Source organism: Phalacrocorax aristotelis, chromosome 9 (genome assembly GCF_949628215.1).
Source record: "Phalacrocorax aristotelis chromosome 9, bGulAri2.1, whole genome shotgun sequence".
In the NCBI taxonomy this organism is placed as follows: Eukaryota; Metazoa; Chordata; class Aves; order Suliformes; family Phalacrocoracidae; genus Phalacrocorax; species Phalacrocorax aristotelis.
The window spans coordinates 8,663,490-8,690,153 of record NC_134284.1 but is presented as its reverse complement, the minus strand read 5'-3'; the positions used below and the strand labels follow the sequence as shown (position 1 = coordinate 8,690,153).

Genomic DNA, 26,664 nt, shown 5'->3' with positions numbered 1-26,664 from the left:
TTAGGTTGGACATTAGAAAACCTTCTTCACTGAAAGGATTGTCAGGTACTGGAACAGGCTGCCCTGGGAGGTGGTGGAGTCTCCATCCCTGGAAGTATTTAAAAGAAGGGTAGACGTGGTGCTTGAGGATATGGTTTAGGGGTGGACTTGCCAGTGATAGGTTAGCGGTTGGACTTGATGATCTTAAGGGTCTTTTCCAACCTTAACGATTCTATGATTCTATGATTTTAAGAGGGTGCACAGCTGAAAACTATTAGTCCCTACTAGTAGCAGAAGTGTTTTAAAAAGTCAGAGAAATTGGCCATTCTCTAACCATTCTTCTGCTATTTAAATGTCACTTGATGATGCTATGTAACACTCTGGGATCAGTCATGCCTGCACATGAGTCCTGTGAGGGTCTTATAACTTTCTTGATAAGCTGCCCACAGCACCAGATGGCCAAGAGAAAGAGTGAAAGGCTCCAGGCCCTCCACCAGACACAAGGCAGTGCAGACAAGCCAGGCTGGAACAGAAGGTGAGCGGTATCAGCAGAAGGCCTGCAGGAACTAACTTCTATCACAGATCAAGGCAAAAGCAGGGACTCAACATGTTCAGTCCCTGCGCTGTGCCCGGAGTATCACTGTTAACACACCACCCAGTATCCAGTTTCCAGCCTCTGCGGAAGCAGTGGCCCCTTTTTGCCACAGTATCCTCATATGGCTTTCTAACATCTCTGGTACTCATTTGCTGAAGAAGCCCTTTACTAGAGAGCAGAACAGCTATAACATTTTTATATTGAATCATATTGTCATCCAAATAGGTTTACGATCCCAGACCTGTATTCCAAGTTGTGTATTTGGGCTTTCTTTTTTTTGCTTTTTTTGTGATGAGAAAACCTGGCTACATGGCATATTTTACTGACTGTTGCTTTTGCTGCTTTGTAGTTTTCTTTTCATCTGTCAAGAGGTTACATGACAGGATTGTTCACCATTGAATGTCATTTCAGTCTCACCTTTACTTCAGAGGAATATATGATTTTCTTTGTGCAAGAATCCAACACAAGCCCTTTGTGAAACTCTTGGAAAAACATTCCCAGATTTACCCAAACCCAAAATGTTGCCATGCACACCTAGTTCAGAAAAGAGCAAACGCTGGCACTCTACCTCAGATACACACCCATGCAAGTTGGTGGGAGTTCATCCATGCCAAGTCTCAGAATTTACCCAAAGATCAGTCTTTATGGTTAAAACAAAAAAAAAAAAATCAAGTAAAACCAGGAAATCTGTGGAACTGACCATGGTTAAACAGGTTTAACTATTGTTTATCTACACTGAAGAACTTCAGCACAGTTTTTCACTGGTATGCCTGTACCGATGGCAAATCAGTTGCATTCTGCATTCAGATGCTCATGAACAAAGTTGTACTAGAAAAGCTACGGTGGCATAATAAAATCACTGTTGTTTTGTCTTTGTATTAGTTAAGAGGTCTGCATACTGGTTAAGAATACTTTCAATTTAGTATAATTTACATTGGAACTGGTACTCTAATGGTGTACTCTCAGTTAAATCAGAACAACTTGGTGGACACTGTGAATGGGCTCAGTAGACACAATAGCCATCTCCACACTACAACAAGCACATCAGCACACCTGGAATCAGAGATTTTAAGACCTTTGTTTCAGCAGAAATGAGTGCTTGTGAGAAACACTAGAGAGTGAGAATCACCATAGAAACAGATAGATATAAGGTACAAAAGAAGAGGACATAAACCCTTGGGAGCTTGACCTTAGGAGAAACCTAGAAAGAAGTTTTCTCACTGAGAGCTGGAGGAAAGAGGCTTGAATTTCTAAATAAAAATTCTTCCCGTATACTGGAAAGGGAGACTTCATCTATTATTTATGAATACCAGGACTGCATGAAGAATATCTGGCTCAATCATCAGTTTCTCCTGTCATGAAGCAGCTGAGAGACTACCAAATTTAGCCTAATTCATGTTATCAAAGAGAATGGACTCCTTTACCCCCCCTATTTAAATTTTCACCACAATTTCTTTGTAATCTCAGTTCAGCCACTTCTTGAAATCATCGATTCACCATCTGTAAATTTGGGATATTGACTAGAGGGAAGTCAATAAGCAAGTATGGCGAAGTCAAAGGCTAGAGGAATGCTGCAGATCATAAGTATTTGCACAGTCTGCCTACCTATGGATTTCCAAGTGTTACGTTAAACACCACAGTTGTCAGAAAGTGGCAGAGAGTTCTCCTGGTGATGAATCAAAATTACAACTGTAAGCACCTTGAGGCTACAGCAATACAACTGTTCCTTGCCATTGCATGGCCTATATCTAAAAAGAGCTGCTTTTCAGATGTTGCAAAATAGGAACACCGACCTTATCTCCAAATATAAAGAGGTCCCTAGGCAGAGCTCTTTCATTAAGATCATCTCATCCTTGAACTTCCAGATTTTTTTTTTAGTCTCCATCACTGGTAAATTGTTCCCTGCACATAACAGATGCCAACACAGCCCTGGCACTGGCTGGAAAAAAAGGATTGGAATTTTCAGTCTAATCTAGTACATCAAGTAGATCCTGTGCAATGTCTCAAGTACCAGTGTTATATGCACATATTGTTTTGGCCACTTGAGAAATCATTTAATATAAGCATACTTCGTAGAAATTCACTTAGAAGAAGACAAAGCAATGGACAGCTATATCTTGTTATGGTGAAAGATTTATATTTGCCTGCCTTAGTTTGGCCAAATACAAAATTACAATGGGGAGTACCTCATTATTACAAAACCACTATTGCCATTGTTCAACTTTCTTGTATTGCAGGAGAGTTGATTTTAAATGTTACACAGTTTAAACTTGGGCTCAAATTGGAACATGAACTGAAGATTTAATTCTATCTACAACAGCCATTTTCAGTGCTGGTGAGGCACAAAAAGTCCAATGAATACCAAGAGTTTACAAAGTGGTGTAATAACTGAGGGGCACAGGGTTATTAGTATTAACATTATTAGTATAAATGTTGTTAATATACAACTTCAAAGTATAGAGCTCAAAATCTTCCATACAGCATCACAGGTTTGTACTGAAACTGAATGCTTGACATGCACATTTTGAGTAACGTTTAGAGATTTTGGAACTGTTTATGGTATTTGGTTTCACACTGAAGCACTATTCCTCCCCTCCCTTTTAAAAATAAAAAAGGATTTTTAAAATAAAGCGTCTTTCTGCATTGTTCAGTAAACCTGCTGGATGAGCTGTGACTCCATAAAGTTTAGGAACTCATTTATTATGTTGGTAGATCAGACACTACAGTTATTCACACAGTGCATCTCTAAAACCTAGCTTTCATTAGAGCTGTGGGGAGGCCCAGTCTTTATCCCTTCACTTGAGAAGGTGAAGCTCAAGAAGATAATTAACCATGAAACAATGAGGAGGCTTGCTGGGTAAGCACTAGTGTGAAAACAGTTACTCCTCACAAAAGAGGGGAAATTAGCTGGCTGGATAAAAAAGGAAGTGTCAGACTGGAAGACTGAAAGGACTGCCAGCATAAGTAGATAGCTCTATGCATCATTAATGCAATTTTTTTAACACTTAAACTTCACTGCTTTCTAAATTTAAATGCATTTAAATGCTATGTGTTAGGGGAGATTAATATGCCATTTTAAAATAATTTCTCTTAAACTTTCCATTTTCACGTTTCACCAGTTTTAGTCACCCTCCCCTTGTATGAAAAAATCCCTGCCTCTTAGTATTGTATTCTTGTTTACAAAACCAGTGTAAACAGAGCATTATAAAAAGATTCACTTCATTCATTGTATTTTACAAGCACATTATTTTACATTAATACAGATATTTTTATGAACAAAAGTTCTTTTTGATTTTACTGTTTCACAGAGTAAAGACTTATGATGTGTGTTTCCTTTCAAAACTTCCTTCTACTCAAACAGTGTTCCCTGAAGCAGCCACATTTTTGGCAGAAATTCAGTTATATGCTATGCCAAAAGAAATAGAATAAACAAACACTGCTTAATGCAGCTGGCTAGGTAATTTACATATTACTGCACACCAAACATGAAGACCTGAATATGGATTAGAGCTACAACGATGACACAAATGTCTTATATGTAAGAAGAAATGAAATTCAGATCATCATTGCTAACAATTTACATTTTATTGTTTAATGTATATTATAGTACCTCTGACATATAAATGTATGTACATATTTAAATATTAAGTAGATGTGTGTATTATATTTTCTGTATACTTTAAAGAAAAATGTGCTAGAAATATCTTGAAAAACTGTTAAGTGTTGGTATTTTTCAAAGTTTTCTTCTGGTGAAAGCAGACTACCTAAATGAGCACATCACAGTCTTTGGAAATAGCAAAAAAAACCCCACCAGAAATAAAATGAAAAACCTCTAGGCATTCCTTAAAACTTCTTTGCTATACGTAAAAATTTAGTATAGGTAGGCCTTCAAATCTGCACGTTCATGTGCTTCCAAAAAGCATCTGACATTTTGGGTGAGATGAACAGTCCATTCAGCTGGGTCCATCTCCTGCAGCGGCCAGTAGTGAATGTTTATGGAAAAGTTAAAAAATCCTCAGGCACATAGAATGGTATAGAAGCTGCCATCCCAAATGTGAGAAGCCAGTCTGTGGGGACTTTAACAAGCATTAATTGATGTCTCCTCCATTAATTTGTCTAATTGCTTACTGAACTCATTGTACTTTTGCTATCTACAACATCCGGTAGGAACAAGATGCAGTTTTATTACACACTGCATGAAAACAGTATTCCCTTTTAAATCTCCTGCCTGATAATTTCATTGGGTACCATTTACTTTGTGTGTTAAGAAAAAGAGTGATTAATTGCACCTTACTTATTTTCATGCATTTTTAAAATAGTTTTTTTATTGTATTGTCTGCTTACAGCTGATGCAGCTCCTAGAACATCCCATAATATTTAACAATGAAACCCTGATTATGCATATATTTTCTGAAGATCCTGCAAATACATTTCCATAATGGCTGGAGGACTGGGACCCTATCATCCAATACTGAAGACCCTTGTAAGATGGAAATAACTGCTGCACAAGCTGTTAGAGAACAAGGTTTCTTCCTCTCTTTCTAAAAATTATTTCATTTGAGAACTCTTGAAAAAAAATATCAGTAAATTAGCTTCAATTACACTCATATACCATTCCTTGCAGAACTTGCAAGGACCTTGGGGTCATTAAAGATGCAGTGCAACAAGTCATTAAATTAAAAAATCACAAGTTTGTGACTTTTGTATTTCCCTTAACTCTAGTTTTTTAAACAACGCTGGTCTGAGTCATGATCTTATGATTAGCAGATATTAGGCATCTGAATAAAACACTGACTTCTTCTTGTAATCTGAACACAGTGCACTGCAATGACAGTTGCTATCTGCTAAGCACTCTTAAATATCTAGCCCTATACGTAAGTGCCTAAATAGGAAGTGAGTTCTTTTAAAATAAGACATCTGTCCTTGAAAATAAAAACCTAGCCATTCTTGTCTTTCTTTTTTATTGAGTTATTTTTGCTATTTAAATGGCATTTGGCACTTCTTTCAGTATCTGCGTGCATTGGAAACATCAGATTTCCAGTTTCTGAATATTACATATTTTCCTACAAAACCTGATTATTCCTGAGAATCCACTTGAAGATTTTAGGTATCTTACAGTTCTAATGAACACCTCAGGAGCAGGGAATATCTTTTTATCAAAGCCGTGGAAAGTGCTTTATTCACACTCTTTTGACCAGTATTTAATTTGTAGCACAGAAAAAAAGATTAATAGATTGACAGATGGTTGGTAACTATATGCTACCACCCTATAAAGACCTAAACCTGCTACTATGATGTTGACTTCTCCCATTATAGAGCTATAAATCTCACATTTCTAGATTTTATAGGGTTCAATTCTGCTGTCCCAAAACCTGAATTTTTGTAATTGCTTGTTGAATATTATTTTAAAGAATTGTGACAAGTTGATTTATTAATACTGTAGTTATCTATAAATGCAAAGTAATTAAGAATGCTAGATACACCACCAATGAAGGTCAAATGCTGTTACCCATGAGAGAGAGAGGACAGTGTTTTCATGATGATATGTTAAATTAGAGATCCGTGTGATAAACTGGAACTTTTGAAGGCCTCAGTGACATTTGAAATCACTTAAGGGTTTGTAAACATCAACCATTAAAAAAAAACCAAACAGATCAGCAGAAACATATTACCAGCTTTCTACCATATATGAAATTCCCTCACCCAACTCCAAAACAGCACCAGTCTGGAACACAGTTACCAGCAGATAGCTGAGAAACAGAAACATCTTCTGGCTGCATGGATGAACGCAGAAGCTTTGTATATCCCAAAAACAAAAGACTTCTAGCTTCCTACTGGATTACACAGCACCACTGACCAGCCTTGAAAGCTCCTGAGATACAACAGTTTGCAGTGTTTAAGCAACTTTAAAATACGTCATTTTTCCCCTCACTCTGAATTTATATGTTTGAATAGATTAAAACTGCATGAACCAGAAAAGGAATACAAAAGATTTCCGAAGAAATAATCGTTTTTAAATATAAATATATATAGATGTAGATGTTTATATAGAACTTTGTGGCACTGAGCCAGCAAGTTTATGTAATTCTTCCTCTAATATAATAGAGCATAATAGGGAAAAAAATTCAAAGTGTCTGGGACATAAAGGGAAGACTTGTCCGTCACTGAACCAGACTGTTCACAGGATACTACTAAAAAGCATTAATACAGACACAGTATTTTACACCGAGTTCAGACACTATGCTTTGAGCTAATTATAACACCAGGAGCCTAATCCTGTAACACTGTGATCATGATATTTTCTGCCTTGAATACCTGAAGTCAGTTTTTCACTGTAGTATGAGCTGTGGACAGTAGTTATACATGATCAAGCAACCATGTTTGGTTTTAAAATAATACTGGCAAATATATGTTTTATTTATTTTGCCTTTGTAGCTTTTTTTTTGTTTAAAATAGTGATCAGTCATTATGGAACATTCCCAGTCTCATAAAGAAACCTGTCTTCTAAAAAAGCAAGTAAAATTCAAATACTGCACAGCAATGTTGTGTGCTTTGTCAAGGAAAAAAAAAATCAAAGGGGGCTTGGGGTAATTAAGTATTGCAGCAATTGATTTTGTCATTAAAATAACTCTTTACTTTTAATGTAATTTCATTTATCTTCCTGTGCTCATGCCAACAACAAAAAAGTAACTTTCACCTCTGTGTTATGAAGTTTTCTGGGTATCCTGGAGATGCCAAAAAAACTAAGTGCATCTGCAGAATTAGCAAGGAGTCACAGAAGAGAAACATGCATCTCAAAGATATTCACTCCAGCTGATGTGGGTGGTGGTTGAAACTTGCTACTGCAGGACTGGTTGAACAAGCTACAAGAAATGCTCTTGTAGGTTTCATTATAGTGGAAACTACAAATTCATTTGTAATCAACACCACCAAAATTATCAGGAAATGTATGTCTGGAAATTTCAGTGCAGAGTAAAGGACTGAAAAAGCAAGAATGCTGAACTACTCTTTCTGCTGCAGGTCATTCACCTGCACTGGAAGAGGCTCCACAGGAAAGCCTATTCCTAGCATTGTCCGTACTGAAACTGTGCTACATGGGAAAACTTCCTATGCAGTGCTCCCTTTTCATCAACAGAAAAGAACAAAGGTCACACAGGCAACAAGGTAGAATCAGCAAGTACATTTGCTCTCAGCCTACTCCCAAATCATCTTCTGGTACTCTAGAGAAAGTTAGGACAATGTACCTTTACTTTCCATCCTCTCCAGTGGGAGAGCTCAGGCTTCCTATGGCTTAACAGAGCTTGTGAAATAGTGAAACAGGGCTGCCTTAGTCTCTGCAGTCTGGATTAGCCTCTTCTTGTCTAATCCAACCAACAACTAAAGAGTCCCATAAAGTGATTAAAATTAGAGCAACAGCTAACCGTATGACTTGGTGGCAGTGAACTCAGATGATCACCTCTGAGGGTTTGCTCTCTGTGAAGACTAGAATTTGTTCTAGTTTGGCTGGGGTTATGAGTTTGAATATACCCTTTGGGCTTTCTATCATTTTACAAAGCCATGGCAAAACATGACAACATCTGCCAGAGGTGAGGGAAACAGCTGAATAATTTAGCAGATTGGTAACATCGCATGGAGTATTTCACCTCTGGACTGTTGCCCTAACCTGTTAGCTAGTTGTGACAGAAAGTTTTACAGTCTGTGAGGATGGAGAAGAGGCCTGTATGGAAAGACTAAAATGTATTCTTTTTTGTTTCCATTCACGCTAAAAAGGTTCCACTGCAGGTGACCACTCAGGAGATTATTCTCAGGAATATAACACAGCATTTATCTGACTTTTTAACTAATTTTGACTAAACTCCACTGAGTCGGCATTTTTTTACCAAGATCTGCTCAACAAGAAGGATTTTAGCAGCTGTAGTTTTGCCAGATGATCCAGACTCTGCATACTGCAGTGATGGCTGCCATCATAACTATGGCTGGTCCTCAAGAAAATTATGAGAAATACAGAATTTCTTGCAAGAACGTGGGGCCCATCACCTTTCTTCAATTAAAGTCCAATTAAAATTTTGACCTATGTTCACCATTTGTGTAACTTTCTTTTAGAACCTACAGATAATTATTCCATGTCACAAATCAGGCATGCAGTGCAGCCTGGAAGCTCAAAACCACATGCACGCCCAGTACAGGGATAATGCATCACATCACAGACTCTACAGTCAAATAGCCATTCACATATTTTAAGGAAGCACCAAAGTGAGCAGTCTTCAGTGTTGAAATATGAGTAAAACAAGACAACTGACAGAAACAAATACAAGTAATCAAGATTGTACTGTCATACATTACACTATGAAGACCTCCAATATCAAAATAAAAATGACTTGTGATAGACAATGAAAAAAACAATTCGTAAAGTTTCAAATATAAGCCATTAAATAATTACTTTGTGAGGGGTAGATCATGTAATAGGTGTTCAGCACCTTTACAACATGCAGTGTGTCCTCCTCAGCCAATTAAGTTAATGATCATTCAGTACTTCACTATATTAGGCACTTCTGATGAACTTCTAAATTTTATGCAAGACTTTTAGCTAGATCCCACCTTACACAATAATGGCTTGTGATAAAATAAGCATCTTTTAGAAACCAAGTTTTTGTTTAGTGAAGCTTTCTAACCAATAACTGAACAATGACAAATTCATTATCCAAGGCAGGTTTTTTGTAGTTTTTATTTTTTAAGCTTAGAAAAAGTGTCAGTCCAAGGCTTGAAAAAATATTGCACCAGTGAATTAAACATAGAGAAGTGAAGGGGAGACACCATGCCTAGCATTATTAAAAACTGTTTTCTTTTCCAGAAACCACCACAGAAACAGATAAATAGAAAAAAGGGATAAAGATACCAGATCAGAAGCAATACAGTATTTTTAAAAAACTTGTTTTTCAAAGTGCATTGTAAAGAATGAAACCAAGATGAAGTTGGAAAAAATCCTTAACAGATCTTTAAGCAGGGTTTTACCTCCTAAGAAACAAGCCTGTGGAAAAGAGAGATGCCTTTTTTTTCTTTTTCTAAGTGAGCTGTCTCACCATTGCAGATTTTCCCAAGTCCTTACAAGTCTAATTAAAATGTGGTAATTGGTTATGTTACCTCAATTACCATGATGCATGGACATTCATGCAAAGTGACACCGATTGAATCCCTTGGGTGTTATACCCCAAGGCCATCCCATTTATTGTGGCCTTATTATTTTCAATTATGTGGCTGGATGTACAGCATACTTTCAAGCCAGTACAGATGGGGGTTTTGCTGGACATACAGTGTAGTGTACACATGGGATGACTCAGGAGAACAAGAGAAATAATTTTTTTGTGTGTGTGAAACCTAGTAGTGAACTTAGTGATCAGACAAATATTTCTTACATTTTCAGGACAACGTGAGAATTACAGCACCTTAACCCAAATTGCCTTAGCTCAAAATCTCAATTTTAAAAGCATGATTAATACCATCCCTTCAATAATTAGCCCTCTCTGTTGAATAAGAAAAGAGATCGCCTGCTCCATAAAACAGATACGTTTCTCATTCAATGAATGAGCAGTCTGGAGAAAAACAAGTTTCTCCAGTCACCAAAAAGGCAGGAATATTGAATGGCAACTTAAGAAGTAAAATCCATTGGAAACCACTGCTTTGTTTCTCTCTCAGCAGTAGCAGTACAACAGTTTTATATACTCCTGTATTGGTAAAACTGTCCCAGAAAAGTAAATTTCCATTGTCACCTCATTGTAGCTTTCCATACAGAGAGATATCTGACCTGGACAGGACATCCCCAAAGGGCGAACATCTGTAGCTGCTGGCATAATCCACTGAGGCTAAACATATAACTTACATTGAGTATACCACTGGCTGAGCAAAAGGAAAAAAAAAAGTCACAAACTAACTGACATATTCCCCCTTTGACTTAACTGTTGTAAACTTGTGGGCATGACCATGACTGAGGCTGTTCCAAATCCTTTTTTAACTGTTCAGTCTCTCACCTAGACTAGACCTTCTAAAGGAAAGTGCTTAGTGAGTTAAAACTTCTCCAGCTGTTGAGCAGGAATTTTAGATAGCAATTTTGGGTTTAGTTGACTAAAGATTGTTCCTATTGCTGCTGCAATTACCAGACAGACTCCTTTTTCTTTTAAGACGATTGCCAGCAGGGTCTTGTTAGGCAAACTATAAGGCATCTGTGTAATTCTGAAGCTAAAATTTAGGTGACATATAACATTATTTCAGCAAACTATGGAATGATAAATCTGGGGGAAAAGAATTTACCACAAAAAACCAGATGGGGGAAATAAAAACCTCTTTTGCTGAAACAAATTAGGACTGCTTCCAGTAACAGACAAGTGTCCTACTGGTTTTTAAAAGTAATCCTTGTTTTTGCATTGTAGGACTACTTCATGCTTTTTGGCTAGATTGACCTACTGAATCTAACTACATTTCATCCTTCTGGAGTGATCCTTGTTGATAATTTTACACTCTAGACATAGTTCTGGTTTATGACAAGGACGTCTTTTACCAGACTTCAGGTGCTTGTAGTACACATTAATATCTTCTTGTTACTTGTAAACTTATGGTGCCCGCTGTTACAAAAGTTGAGCAAAATTAAAGACTGCTGAAAACCATCAATGAACGCAACCAATTCAAATGAAACCTAAAAACCTTTTGTGATTAATTCCAGCATACCTTTGTAATGCTATAAGTGGCCCAGATAAGTGACCGAATGTAACAAGGGCAGAAACAGAACAAAGGAAGATCCCAGTACACAAATTAAGAAGACAGTAGAAGATGCAAGTGACTCTTGTACTTATATGAAGCAATATAACCATTTGGGCTATTTTATTTACTGTCAGCAAGTCAGATGCCATGAATGAGTCAGATGCCATCAGGGTATAGAAACATCTCATTTGTATTCATAAATTACAGTATTTTGTGGGCAACCACAAATAAAGACTTGTTACCAAGGGATACTGTTCATGTGCCAAGACTGGCACACCATCAAATACAGAGAGATAGGGAAGCAGAAGAAACAGTCCTGGTACCTACCCAAGAAATGACTACACAGGAACTGAGTGAAAAGGAAGGCTAGAACATGCCAACTCAGGCCAGGGAAGACAAAGAAACCTGAATCCGGCAGTGGCAGGGCCATCTTTAAATATTGAGAATACAGATAGTTTTATCAACATGAGAAACTTGTAGATACTGACATACTTCAAAGAATCATATTATTATAAACAAGCCTAGGATGAGAAGTTCCAAAACAAAATAGCCCATGGTGAAAATTAGATGAGCATCATGATAGCTCTAAACGTCTGCCATTCCTCAGCAGAAAGATTAATACACACCCTGCCCTGTGAAAGTCAACTCAGCCCAGCAAATAACTCCAGACTACCTCAGGCCAAGTGGGAACAAAGCAGCACGCACCATGTGAAGTTCCAAGCACCCAGATATCAAGCAAGGTGCAGTACTCATACCCTCACTATGCCTCAACTCCCAATCGAGTGCAATCCCAAAGAGAAACACAAGAGTTACTTTGCTCCTGCTGCAAGAGAAGCATCAATTTCTAATTAGCTCATAACAGTTTATTTAGAGTAACTGCTCCTACGAACAGCAAACTGCTTCCACACAGCAGCTGCCCACATGCAGAAGGAGATAATACGCTTTCACTACAGTAACTTGGACATCCGTTCAGCACTCTCTAGGCTATCTCACAAATGCAACTTGGTTCTGTTCCAAGTTCAATAGAAGAGTTATATTTACTACAACAAAATGAAAAGTTTTTTAGATGAAAAGGCAGTTCATCATCTTTGTGGTACTTTGTAGTAGAAGCCCAGTCCAGTCTCTCTCGGGCAGTCATAGACCTAACAGATACTCAGCCTCTAGCAACTAAAATTCAGGATTCTGAGAACTGTTTTTTTGGTTTTGCTCTTGCCTACTATTGCACACACTCGTTCTTGAAGCTCCAAAATTAAACTGTTTTTTTGTATTGCTGGTCAGCTCATTAAACATTTTATGTAGCACTAACCAACAGTTTACTAGAACTATTGATGTAATATATTAGTAATATGACTGAAATATTCTGAAAACGGAACTATCACAAGAAAATATCCAGCGTTTCTCAAGAAAATTAAAAATCTTTACTATTATGTTTTCTTTATTTGTTTAACGATCTTTTCCATTCCTCAGTCTCACATTTATCATCTAACCCATTCACTTGCCCAGCCTATTTCACTGCTGACTTCTCTCCTGTTCTCATTTCTTGCTCTCCCAGATTCGTTACCATCAAAATTCAAGAATGTTGTCTCTCTGCTACTGGTGAGATGGCATTTGTCTTCTTTTATTTCTTGACTTTCTTCTCACTTAAATGTGAATGTATTTTTTAAAACTCCTACCTCCAGTTTCTACTCAGCTTCGTTCTGGATCCTCACTGATTCTGTTTCTTCCTTTACTGCCTCTGAAATTTCTGTAATATTTTCTCATGACCTTTATTTTACCAGTTTCTATTTTACTTCTGACTCCACTTGATCAGATTCTCAACAAATTACTGCCTTGGATTTTTCTGCTTTCTAGATTATTTTTCTATCTTCTCTATGTTTTTTCGCTAATTGTACTTCCTTCATCGTCTGCTTTACACTGGACTTAAACAAGCCTTTTTCCTTACCTGCTTCCCTTTCTCCTTTTTAGATGATAATATACATTCAGATACCTGCAGTTCCAATCTCTGGACTGAGGGCTCAGGTAAACTTTGCATCTAACCCCCCACTTCTACCTGTCTGTTAAATAACTCCTTCTTAGTGTCCATTAACATAAACTAAGCACAGACAAAATGGAACTCTAGCTCTGTCTTCCCCAGATCTCCTCCTTTCTTCATGCTCTGTCAGTATGACTGTTCACCCTCTGGTACAGCTCTCACTAGCTCCATGAGAGGAATCTTAGCATCATTAAGATTTAACCTTTTTTGGTGGTCATATAGGGAAAGCTCTTAGTTGATCTCCTTGATTGTTTGCAAGCATTCCTCTTCAGCTGATACTTCCCTCTCCACACATACATGAATAAGGAAAGGCTGAAAAATAACCTTTTCTTTTCTTTATACCCTTGTACAATCACATGTAGCTTCATCATTTTTACACTTCTTCCAACCAGATCAAATTTTTGAAGGCTTAACTGACTCTTGCTAATTATCTGCACTTCTTATATTGTCAGTTGACTACTCCCATGCTTATAGAAGCAACACTGACACTCCATCTGCTTTTCAATGATGTTTTCCTTCCATGTTGACTCATACAGAGACATGCCCGTTTTGACTTGGCCTGGAAGTCTATTAAAACCTTGTTCCTTCCTCAAGTCCCATTTCTATCTCAATACCTAAAGCAAAGCAACCAATACACCAAACAGGCAGAGGAGCACTCCTACTTTCGCACATATGATAAAGGTACACAGGCAACAGGTTATTATTACTTGCAACGGTGCACTTCTCCATATCACCCTCCTCACTAACTCACCATTTCTTGGCCTGTTCAGACTAATAGTATTTTCACTCGGGAACTACTAGTGTTTCTGAACAATGTGTCTTGTATATCTTCATACTACACTACCTTAACTGAGCAAGAGAATTACAGGTTCTGTTATTTTTGTAAAGGAACTTTAACAAAAAGAAGTCAAAAGTTGTATTTCACTGTTAGTCCGATAATTGTTAGGAAGCATGTAAGTGTCAAGCATTTTTTTCCTTTTATTTGCCTGATGTAAACCTGAAAAAAAAAAGTAAGCTAAATATATGGCACTTGTTCTCAAATCTCATTAAGGCTTTTCTGTGCATGCGCTACATAAGGTTACCATTGCTGTCAATATAGCTGCAGTATACAGACTTCAGCATTATGATAGTAGCAAAAAACATGCTGAGCCAATTCATCCATTACAGTCAATGGTGTTACAGTAGGGATTATTTTGTTCCCCCTCTGGTTTATTGTTTAAATGTAGATACTGCTTTGTAATATAGTTTTATGCTGTAGAAAACCTGTTTAATTTACGCTACCTAATGGATGGTTTAAGCAGAGTGCTACTTTGCCTCTTAGGAATCATTTTCCTGAGATAAAAGCAAATTAATGCATTTTACTTATATTCGGATAACACAGAATTGTATATTAATCACATACCCATGGCATTCTATGTGAAATACACATCTACTGCTGGGATGCTAATTAAAACCAGTCTTACTTACACAGAAAATAGTTTTTCTGAAATATATTTACAATCAGTGAAATATGTCTCTGGGCCCAGTTCTGTTAGGTACTGAGCAACTTGGCAAGAGAAGATGATTGTTTTCATTACTTGACAGGATCAGATATAATCAGATTAAACATCCAGCAAACAGAACACGTAAATGGTGAGTTTTTCTTATTAACCAGATTTGCCCATAGAATACAATGCTTCGTGAAAAACTACACCGTCACTTGTTGGCAGTAAATACTAGGAATGGCATCTTCAGTCAGAAGAAAACGCTCTGAGAGGAATGTGTTTGTCTTGCACTGGAAAAGTATCTTTTGCGAAGAGTGAAACCACATGAGACCTTTTTAAAGCAAGCATCACTCACCGAGTCCTTTTCCAATCTCTTCTGTAGCCTCGTTTGCCACTGGACGGCTTGCATGACAATGGCTTCCCACCTCCGCTCAAGGTTTACGATTATCAGCTGCATGGACTGGTGATCTGCATTTAGATTGCAGGTCTCCTGGTCATCCAGGAGGTGCTGGCATAATCGCAGGACAGAGGCTACCCCACGACGTCTCTGTTTGATCTCAGAGCATAGAGACTGCAGGACAGACAGAAAACAGATGTCAGCGTGGAGTACTTTGCAAATTAAAACGTTAACTATTATCTGATATTTAAAGGTGCCCAATTTCTGCCTTACAATAGTTTTTTTTCAGATCTTCCATAAATTCCCATATTTGGTTCAAAGCTTAATGTTTTATTTTCACGTAAACACAGTCTTAATCTTAATAGCACAGAAGGAGTAAAGCTACCTTCAGTTTCCTTCAAACAAATGCCATACATAGCTAAGTGTCTCAATAACGTTGAAAGCTTTATAGTGTAGACTGGTTTATTCTTCCTATTTTTTTCTCATTCAGCTGCGACACATCTGAAATGGCTTACCCTGACGGTAATCAGCTTCAGAAATTCTTCAGGAAAAAATGGGGAGAAAAAATTTTGTTCATGCAATGATAATTTATATATTTTCAGAAAAAAACATTTGAAATTGTTGGTCATATGTATCCTGTCAGAGCAGAAACCTTAAGGAAGGAGAAAATTCAGTATAAAAATCTTTACAGATGTTTTTGTTATAATAAAATATTTCCAGGGTAGTGCCATATTCAAGTAAACGCAGGAATACTATGATAACTGTATCCTTCTTAAAGATGAGTTATTCACCGCATTTACTTCATCATACCAATTCCAGTGCTACCAAGAATGCAGTCTGATGTGAACTGCATGATGGGAGACAATCGCTAAGCCCTAATATTGCTGAATATTGATGGGAGCCAGGATATGTTGGTTCTCTGCCAGAAACCTAAGTAACTACATACACTGAGAATCTCACTGAATAGCAGCATAAATAATGCATCCTACATGCCAAAACTAAAGAGAGATCTACCACCCGGAAGCAGTTAATGGTATGGGGTGCTTTCGAGCATGGTTTTATCCACAATCACACTCTACCATCATTCAACATCAAATTAGGATTTTATTAACTCATAATGTGTTCTAATAATAATACCTCTGAAGCTGAGGTACACAAGGCACAAATGCATCCCAGGATGACTGCTTCAGCCCAGCTTCTGAGATCCTATACTTGTATAGCATTGCATGGTTCAAGTATTCAAATATTATCATAGGCCTGTGCTACTCCTGAATTTAACAGGCCTGTGCTCCACACGTGGGAGTTTTCCAGATAATTTAAATTGTAACTTGCCAACATCTGTTTCTCTCTGTGGGATGCCACAGATGAAAGTGCATGACCCCATGAGAAAATCTGAACTATCATCCTTTTTAAAGATAGGGTATTTGCCTTTAAGCTTCCAGTTAATCATAATAAGCAAATTAAAAAAGCCACCACATCTCTTAAAGCTGTTCACAAGCATTAACTGATAAAAAATCAGAACCTGCCCTCTTGAACTTTATTAGCAAAACAATAACATTCTATAGAAAGTGAATTTAAGTTCCAGATTTTCAAATAAGTTTTTCTTTAAAAATTGGAATTTATAATTAGAAATGTTGTACCTCAAAGAGTATTTTGATGCTGGAAGTATGTGCTTGATCAATAATATTAAGCTGAAAGTCTGAAGCAAAACATTGGTATACACGTGAAATATATATCGTTTCTTTGCCTATGGATAATGTGCAAGTGACTATTTTGCTCAAAGCCTTCAAGAGAAAAGATGATTAAACCCACAAACATAGCTAAATTACTAATCTACTTTCACTGGCACAGTTGGGCCATTCTAATAGTTAACAGATTGCTTATTAATCAACAAGGGTAAACAAGACAATGCAATCTCATTTAAAGTGGAAGTTTTAATGCCTAAAGTATTTGTGTTCAAAATGTTAATCCCGATAAGGCTTCATTAGAAGACGTCTTAAAATGATTAAGTACATTTCATTGTAAAGTACACAGAGTAGTATATCAGCAGGTGGACATTTCATACAGATGTTCCACTTATTGATATAATGCATTCTATAGCTATTTAAATTACCCTAACTCTGTAATAGCTAGAATTCTATTACTTCTATAATGAGAGAACCCTGTACCTTTAATATTTCTGAATTTTAAATAAGGTGAATGACAAATTCCCAAACGACTATTTATGGCAAAATATGACCGGGAATTTTATTATTCAATTTATGCCAGAGCTGCACTTTCACTTATGTTTCCTGAACTTGCCCTTATTTATTTTCCTAGAGTTCATTACTAGTTTCCTACACAGTTCTTGATGGAACCACCATGTCTGGCACATTTCCTTTCTGATGCTGTTCATTAGCCTAACGTCACATCAGAAAAAACCCAACCCAAACCAAAAAATCTACCCAAAGATAAAGTCAGGGTTCTTATTTCACATTGTATAACAGCTAAGAAATTAAGTTTTATGGAAGCATGGTAAGTTATACCCTGATGGCAGTCAAGACTACGTAGGTCTGCATTAACTTCATGGAAGCAATACAGCTCAGAAGCTGGCCCCATAACATTAACTTACCTTGATCTACCTGATTATGTCACCCCTTATAAATATTGTTCATTTTTTATACAATACCATATAATATGATGAGGTAAGGAATATTTCATTCATAAGCCATTATGTGGGAGTTTAAGTGAGGCCTTTACATTGTGTTATCTGCAAGCAGAGCTACAGCATCCAAGTCATTTTTAATTTACATCAATTTTACACCAGCATAATAACAGTAGCTATACTGAAGCTATTTCTGATTTACATGGCTATGACAGTACAATTAGGCCGATGGCACTTTTGTTTCAATTTTATTACATGGTATTATGGTTAATATTAAACAGGAGAAGAATGAAGCGCTTGTATCTAACAGCGTGTTGAAAGAGTTGGCTATAGCAACAATACTTTAAAAGCCAGAGAACTTAATCACGCAAAGACATCTTTAAACCTTGTGTAATCGCACCAGCAATAATGAATCTAAGCAGCATTAGGGTCTGGTATACAGTGTCCTAAAGGGACACAATAATTGTGTGTATCCTATGACATGACATCTCACAGAATTGTATATCCATCCATGTTCTGCTATTGTTAAAACGGCATGCTTCTATAAAAACCTGTCAATATAGCAATTGTACATGCAAAGTATGTTTCCAGGACCACAGTTACTTTATTAATTTGCAAGGTACATTCTACTCTGTGAATTAACAGCTATCATTCATGAACAATAATGAAAAAGGAGAAGAAGGATGATGAGCATCTCTACTGAGGCTTGGGCCTGATGGTCTACAGCTGCTACAGTAAGCTAACGGGTACCTGACGGTTCAGAAAGTTAGAAAATGATCTAACAGTAGACTGAGGAGCATCACTTAGGCTCACCTAGTCTCCTGCGTGTGCAGAAGATTTGCTGAAACATAGATTAAGAGATCAGACACTTCCGATTGTGGCTCTTCACACTATCATGTGTTCATTAAGCTGTGGTAACAGTAAATACAATCCAAACCTTTGCAAATATGGGAGAACACATACACTTAAATAATTTGCAGAGAGACATAATGTGTTTTACTTTTTTGCTGTGGGCTAAGAGTTTACACAGTAACTGCAGCTGCTGTGTATGAACTTGACTTTGTGTCTGAGTCCTTTCTTTGCAACAGAAATCCTGATAACACTGAGGTGTTATTCATTATAATGTTATTACAAGTCATATTTTCCCATACTGAGGATTCCTGTCTGTGCTGTTAGAATCTTGGAAGATTTTTCTTCCCTCTGCCTACTCCTATTTTCAGTGCTTTGAAGTTATCACCCGCATAGCTAAAAAGGGCTAGCTGAAACTACTTTCACAGCTTGTTAATACCATGCCTTAAATCATCTGGAAAAGCCCCTGCTGAGTCAAATGACATCAAACACTCTTTCCAAGCCATGGGCTAATGGCACTATCTATGGGGATGGAAGTAGCCATGATCTGAACAGAAGGTACTCTGCTTATCTGTGTGACTCCTAAGTGAATGGCATGTGACCAGAGACACGTGTGCAGCTTTAGGCAATGCCAGAGAGTGTGGGAAGCATGGAAAGGTGGAAGTTGAGGAATATTAGAGCCCCTCAAGCCTCAACCCCTCTCCATCCCTCAGCCTTCCTGCAGTGTATGATGCCTGAGCGGTGCCGCACAGCCTGCTCTGCGTGACTGAAGGACGTGGATGGGAAGTCGGCTTTCTCACACAACGCGGTAGGTGAGTTGGCCACTGAAGCACTGTTACATCAAGGTTCTTGAGCAGGTGTTTAATATTAACCATTTAAAAGTACTAAGGTTCTCAGGGAATTCAGTGGGATGACTTGTGCTTAAAAATAGTTTAGAAGTCAGTTTAAGATTAGTTTAGTTCATGTAAAGCCACACAATCCACAAATAATCACTACATAAAATGTTCAGATATGATTTTTGTAGCTTCATTTTTTACATATTGTTTGGGGAATTAATTTTTATGTGATCTGAAGTTCTTTCAACCATTTCCATCTTTCCTGCTTTCAATCTACAATTAGGAATACTAAAGATCCATGTAGAGGTGCCCAGAGCTTTGAAAATAGTTAGAAGATGACAAATGATAACTTACACAGATGGATTTTCTTTGTGCTTTCAGTTTCAGAAGAAAGGCAAAGCTTTGTTGAGACAAATGCTATTTCTAGACTTACGTTGTTTTTCTGTGTATGGGCAATACTGTGTGTTTTTAGGAAAACAAAAGAAGCTTGACTGCAGATAAATGTGGAATGACCAGATCGAAGAGGAAGTTTCTGTCTAACCTTGGTCTGTTAAAGGTTTACTCTTCTTTTTACAGGATGTGGGTATGTGAGGGAACGATACCCTTCCAATTGATGCAACAGCATCAGTTGTTGCCTGATAGAAGACAACATGAAGATGGAACTGTTGTTATTTAGTACAACAGCCATATGCAGAACTAAGGCAAAATATGAGAACAGCAGCTACCCTTCTGACAACAACACCCAAACTGCAACTCTTAAAACAAAGTAAATTGCCTTTTTATGTCTGATTTTTGGCTAGTACAGCACTTCAGTTTTCAAAAGTGCTAATGTAAAACTTTAAGAATCATGGCTAACATCATTAAAACACCAATAAAGGGAAAACATGAAACAATATTGTCACAAATGCTGGGTAAAACTTAGTCTTCAGTGTTTTTTGTGAAATGGCAGTGCCAGTTGGAGCTTCTCTTGTCTGGGGTGATGCATCGCTATATTTCAAATTCCATCTTTATGGGCCACATGGGGAAAATAAGAATTTCTGTTTCTGAATGAAAAAGAAACCCATAATTCCTAAAAAAATATTAGTAAGAAAGTAATTCCTCAAAATAAAAAAGCTAAATGACAAAGATAAGAAATGAATGATGACTTGTCATCTTTTAGAAAAATACTGCCAAACCTGTGTGCTTTTGCTGATTTCAAGGTTAAAAGAAAATGTCACCTAATATAGGAACTCTACTCAGTTGCATACTGTGGGACTTAATCTATACTGAAGCTAAATATTCTATAAGTATGCAGTGAAGTGCAAAAAACAGCAATTGAAAAATGACATGATTAAATGGCACAACATGCAATCATTTGCTCTCAATTATATCAATGTATCTTCTTCATTTCAAGGAGTCAGGCAGAAATATTGTTTTTTAAATGCCTCTATTAAATTGGGCACCGATAATAAAATAGATGAGAGTCCTAATAAGCTCATTTACGTAACATACATCACACACCACAAAACTATTCTCTCCAAACGGGTTTGTTCATAGATTTGTCTCTTGGTTGTCACCAGTCTTGGCTATATTAAAAGATTTTAAAGGCACAAGGCTTGCCGACCATTCAGCGGAAAACCTTTGTACTTAACCCTTGAGAGATCTTTAATGCTAATTATGGAAAAAGTATTGATATAATATCTTTGCTGTCACATTTTATTACGATGATGGTCACAACAGAATCCGGGACTGACATTTTAGAAATATCATCTAATTGCAAGTCAGAAATACAGAATGACAGTTTAGAATATGACTTCTTTCAAAACAGCGAACTGTGTCTATTTATTTAAAAGCCCTGCTTTTAATAGCATTACAACCACTAAATTGCTACGCTGATCATATCTCTCTGTAACTCACAGCTTAGCAAAGTCTTACGATATCTCTCTTACGAGTCTGAGCACAGTTCACTATATTCCTTGTGAAGTGTGTTTGTTTCTATACATATTTAAAATGGCAATGAACTCATAGGAAAAATACTTCATTTTTTGCACTGGCTTCAAGAATCTACATACGTGCTTACATTCTACATATAACCAAGTGCTTATATTAATTCATTCATTTCATTAGCATTAAAAATTACATGGGAATTTGTGTTTATTTGCAATCAATAATTCAAATACATTTATTAATTAGGTAAATATATTTATTTAAAATAAAATATTTATTTAAAAATAGCATTCTAAAAGTGCCCATGTTCTTTCCCATTTTTCTCTAGAAGTACAATATATGCATTAAAATCAGAAGCAATCCAGAGTGGATGCTTCTGGGCTCATTCCATAAAAGATGCTATTTGATCTGTACTACATTCTTTAATTTCTTTGTTCTATTCCTTATGCTCAGATAAGCACTTCAAAATATTTGCTTCTAAGAATATAGTTCAATGGTCTGATATTTAGCTCATATTCCCATGTAAGTAGTAATATGTAATATACTTCTCTTCATAAATTAAAAACACTATTAAAATTCCAGACATATAAAACAATATGAAGATTAAGTTACTATAAAAGAAACTATAATAGCTTACAGATTGCTTGTATCATTACTAAAGCTCTGGTATCTATTACAGTGTCTCCCTGGAATAAAGAATGCACTTTTGGCAATAATCTGTTAAAAAAGTGCCCATTATTGTTAAGATGCTCCTATCTTAGCGTTAAACTAGCGTGCAATTACAGGAAAGTAACTTTTAAAAATAAAAGAAAAAGAGTGTTGGAGTAACTGCATCTTCCCTACTGAAATACAACATAGTTTTTCCAAGCCTTATTTTCCTAGTGTTTCATACATGGCATTAATTAGATTCATTTTCACACTGAAATACTTTAGAGATATTTACTACACACTGCAAAGTTGGGGTTAACTTGGTTCCAGGGGATAAGCCAAGTCATTCAGACAGAGAAGCCAGACGTGATGGCAGGAGGATCCATTTTTCTAGTCTGGCACTGTTTGTGTTTATAAATGCCTTTGGTTCGTGCCCTCTTCTCATTCATTTTGAGAAGTTCTCTTTCCAGAGAAACAGATCCAACAGAGAAATATTGGAACAAGTGGCAAAATTTGCTAGGGTTTCTTTTTTGCCCCCCAAAAATGCTAAAATAAAAGTAGGGAAAGCATCAGATAGGTAGGATAAATATCAGTGCTATGTGTTTCTTTTGTTATGAATCCTGAACCACACTACCGAAAAATTGATCTGGCTGTAGCGGACATTACAAACTTGAAATTTTTGCCAGATCACCATGCTGGGCAGAGTTTCAAATGAACATGTGCAGAAATTCAAGAGTTTAAATGACTTAAGGTACAGGTGGAAACTTTACAAAATCAAGTGAGGCATAATTTAGGCTCAAGTTTACTTCCAGTGGTTGGAATTCACTTAGAATTACAGTTTAAAAGAAATTAAGATGTTTCTCAATGTACGTAGCACATTAGATGCCAAGAAACCCCCTCCAATTGCCTAAAAACTGTTAGGTATCAGAATTTCAGCCGTCTTCAATGAACAGTTAAAACTGCTTACATTTTCTATCCTGCCTCAGAGCTATATAAGAGGCTTTAAAGGAAAAACTTCCTTCCATGGATGTACATCAATACCTGTAACCCTCAGGCTGAAGTTCAGATGTTAATATTGTACTTACTCTCTTTCTTAATCTAGTTCCCCCACAGACGGTAGACATGCATTTTCGCTGTCCCTGTGCAATGGGCCTGGTATTTTCCAAAAGGTAGCGAGAATTTTCGCTATTCTGAATTACACAAAAAAACCCATCCTGCAGTGCATTGGTATTACCTTTTTATGGTAAAGCAGTGCACATAAAATAAATTAGACTAATCTTTTGGAGACTTCAGGACAGGCAGGGTGATAGGAAAGGGAAAATAAACACATCTAATGAATAAGGAAGAAAAGATTTCCTTTGGCTTTTTTTTTTTTTGTGTCAGTGAAGCAAAGTTAGCCTGGATTCAACTATGTACAGCTTGAGCTGCTCCGGGGTAAACAGAGAAAAATATATTATGGTGCTTTCATGTGCATCTGTATATGCACAAGGGCAACAAGCAGGCTTTTCTAGAAACGGCGCTCCTCATCTTATTCCAAAAAAGCGACGCATCCTCAGAATGGATATATCATTAAAACATAAAAACATTCTTTGCATTCTTTTGCCATATCTTAATCATAAATATACACAGAGACAGATATTTTTTGGTTTCAGCTCAAGACAAAACTGAAAGTCCCCATCAAAAGGAGTTGCAGTAGAATCAACCAGAGCCAGGCCACACTGAGATGAGGAAGGTTCACTCATATCTAAAGTAGGATAGCCTACCTCAGTATCTTACTTGTATAAGTAAGTTTTAGGCAAGTGTTTGCAGAAATATGTTAAATTTTAAATTAACATTAACTTGCCTCTTGTACAAGTTAGGCAGATATGACTCTGACATGCACAGTTTAGTCCCAGGGCTATGAGAAGGCTAGAATTAGAGGTAAGGATAGAAGCAGGTGATGTGGTCAAGATGAACTGTGAACAGTGGTCAAAAAGCTAAGAGTTGTCAAAAGCCAAATGTCTGGATGAGGTGACTGTTAGTGTATGATGGTCTCAGAGGCTTAGCGTTACTCATATTATTGCACCTTCAACTGCCCCACTGCCTGGAGAACAGGATTGGGCTAAGAGGGCTAGATAGAATGAAAGCAAAGCGGGCATGAAACAAGCTTTCTTTCCTTCACTAAAGCTTAGACTAGAGAACACAACGAGGTTCCTCTTATTGCACCCAAAACATGAAAATAAGAGTCACTGTGATAAAGGGAAAGGTGGTGGACTACAAATGACATTGCAACATCAGCCATTGGCAGAATGCACAGAAATCCATCAGATTAGAGGCCAGGCCTTCAGTTTCATTCTGACATGAAGAAATGCAGCACTCTTCTCCAGAGACCAGTAAGGGAATCATCCTGCAAAGGACAGAAATCCACATACACTTTTTTTCCCATTGACTTTATGCAGCAAGCATAATCTGAGTCACTCTGCTGTCTCTAGTAGTATGTTGCCAGTCTGCAAGTCCCATTCCTGAGTGAGATCTCATACTTGTGATACATAATATACCTGATAAGGATTGCAATAACACTTCAGAATGTATACTGAAGGCCTGTTCTTTTTACACTCATATTTTTACTCGTACTGAATTACACTTTACCCAGCAAATAATTGTACTAAAATCAATGGATTTCCTGCTGGTATGAAATTATAGTGTGAGTGAAGGTACTAATACAGTCTATAATACTATTCCCTACTGGGACTATGATCTACTAACTTACATGCAAAGATGAAACTTGGGAAACCTGACCACTACTGAAACCAAAATTAGGCAACAGTCTACTAGGTCAATGATCCACCAATTAAAGAAAAACATCGTTAGTAGATTTCAACGGCTCCAGAGAACACTATTCAATCAATAATCCACTAATATTAGAGAGATGTGCACTTGGGAATGCAATGCTATGACTCCAAAGGGGCGGTTGTAGACAATCAAATAAATTGTATAATCACATGCAGTAGTACAAAGTGGACCTTAATGGAAAGAGTACAGTGAATTTTTCTTAACTCTCTTATCAATCCAGTCCACACTGCACTTGTTTTTGTATATGTTATCACTAACAAAGGAAATAAAGCTTAGAGGCCAACCAAAGTGCGAACCCTCACTGTAAATTAGAGCAAGTAAATCTTGCCTTGTATTTCTTTCTCTTTTTTCTTTTGCCATCTTTGGGTTTCTTCTCATTTTTCTTTTCCTTTTCCAGGTTGATAAGAACAGAAGAGAAAGATTCTGGTTTTGCCATAAATTGATCTTCAAGGCAATAGCAGGACAATAAGCAGTCATATTTTCAAGGAGTCATTTGGGTGGGCCAAAGGAAGAAAATCAATTATATCTTCAATGCTAATGACAATAATAAGTGATCGAACTGAGAATATTCTCTCAAAAGAAGCCAAATCAGCTATTTTCACTTCTACACATCTGACTCTTCAAGAGGCCATGACTGAGAGGGGAAATATAGCCCTAAGTCTACGGATGTCATTGATGTGAGAGGTTTGGGGAAGGAACTGTAAACCATTTGTCACTATGAAATTGCACGTTTTGCTTTGCAATGGACAGCTGGGGACAACTTTCTCTATAAGCCAGGGTGTCTTCTGTGTTAGTCAGCTTGAGTGAGACCTCAAGTCTTACAAGCCTACTAATGACATGAGAATTAAATGCAGACAATTCCAGTACAGTAAGAAAGATGGGCACAAGAACCCTGTTGCCTTCTTCTGACCAGATCCAGTTAACAACAAAGCACTGGTTCAAAAAAACATCCTATTGCACATTCAGGAGGGCTGAGAAAGAAATCGGGGCTCAACTTTTCAGGAAGAGAAATTAGCCTTTAGTTAGTGTGGGAGAACCTCACAGATACTAGCAGTAAGTATTTCTGAGCTGGGATTGCAGTTGGTGTAACATCTTCAAGTCCCTGAAGTCTTAAAGACCTTCTTGATGGTTCCTTGAGTGGGGTTGATCTGAGCTAATGGAGAACTTGACGCCTAAATTAGTAATTTAGAAACAGGTATTCTGAGGTACAGTACATCTTCTCTGCAGTCAGGTGCCTAAAACAGGATAGATTAACTGCATCCCAAAAGTACGCCCCCCCCGCCCACCAAAAGAAGCTCAGACAAGACCTCTGCACTGTAGGTATCTAAAGCTAGCCTGTTTTAACATATTTCTACCATATGGGCACGCTGTCTTCAGGGCAATCTTGGTATACCAGAAATAAGGGGACAGCACATAAAACAGAACTAGGAAGGAAGCAAAATATGAATTAGTAGCCTAAAAACAGCCACTTGGCTATTCTTTCCTCCACCAAAGCATTCAGTGTATTGCTGCATCTGAGCTCTGCTGAACTTGGGGTTCTTCTACATTAACCTCCATCCCGCACCCCAGTCTTAGTCCAGAAGCCCATTGCCGCTGCTGAATTAGAACTGTCTGCAGATGCTTTATGATACCTCTGTGGAACCCTGTAGCATGTCAGATCTAACCATCCCTGGTGGCTAGATCTTCTGTG

General features: G+C 37.3%; 1 protein-coding gene across 3 annotated transcripts in view; it reads right to left on the bottom strand.

Moving 5' to 3' along the window:
• The window catches only part of AKAP6 (A-kinase anchoring protein 6), a 237,120-nt gene that overhangs the window by 16,263 nt on the left and 194,193 nt on the right, over nucleotides 1-26,664 (bottom strand). For all 3 annotated transcript variants that reach the window (XM_075103332.1, XM_075103330.1, XM_075103331.1), the window contains exon 12: nucleotides 15,198-15,413. In XM_075103332.1, the coding sequence (XP_074959433.1) occupies nucleotides 15,198-15,413 (216 nt within the window). The remainder of the gene's footprint in view (nucleotides 1-15,197; nucleotides 15,414-26,664) is intronic.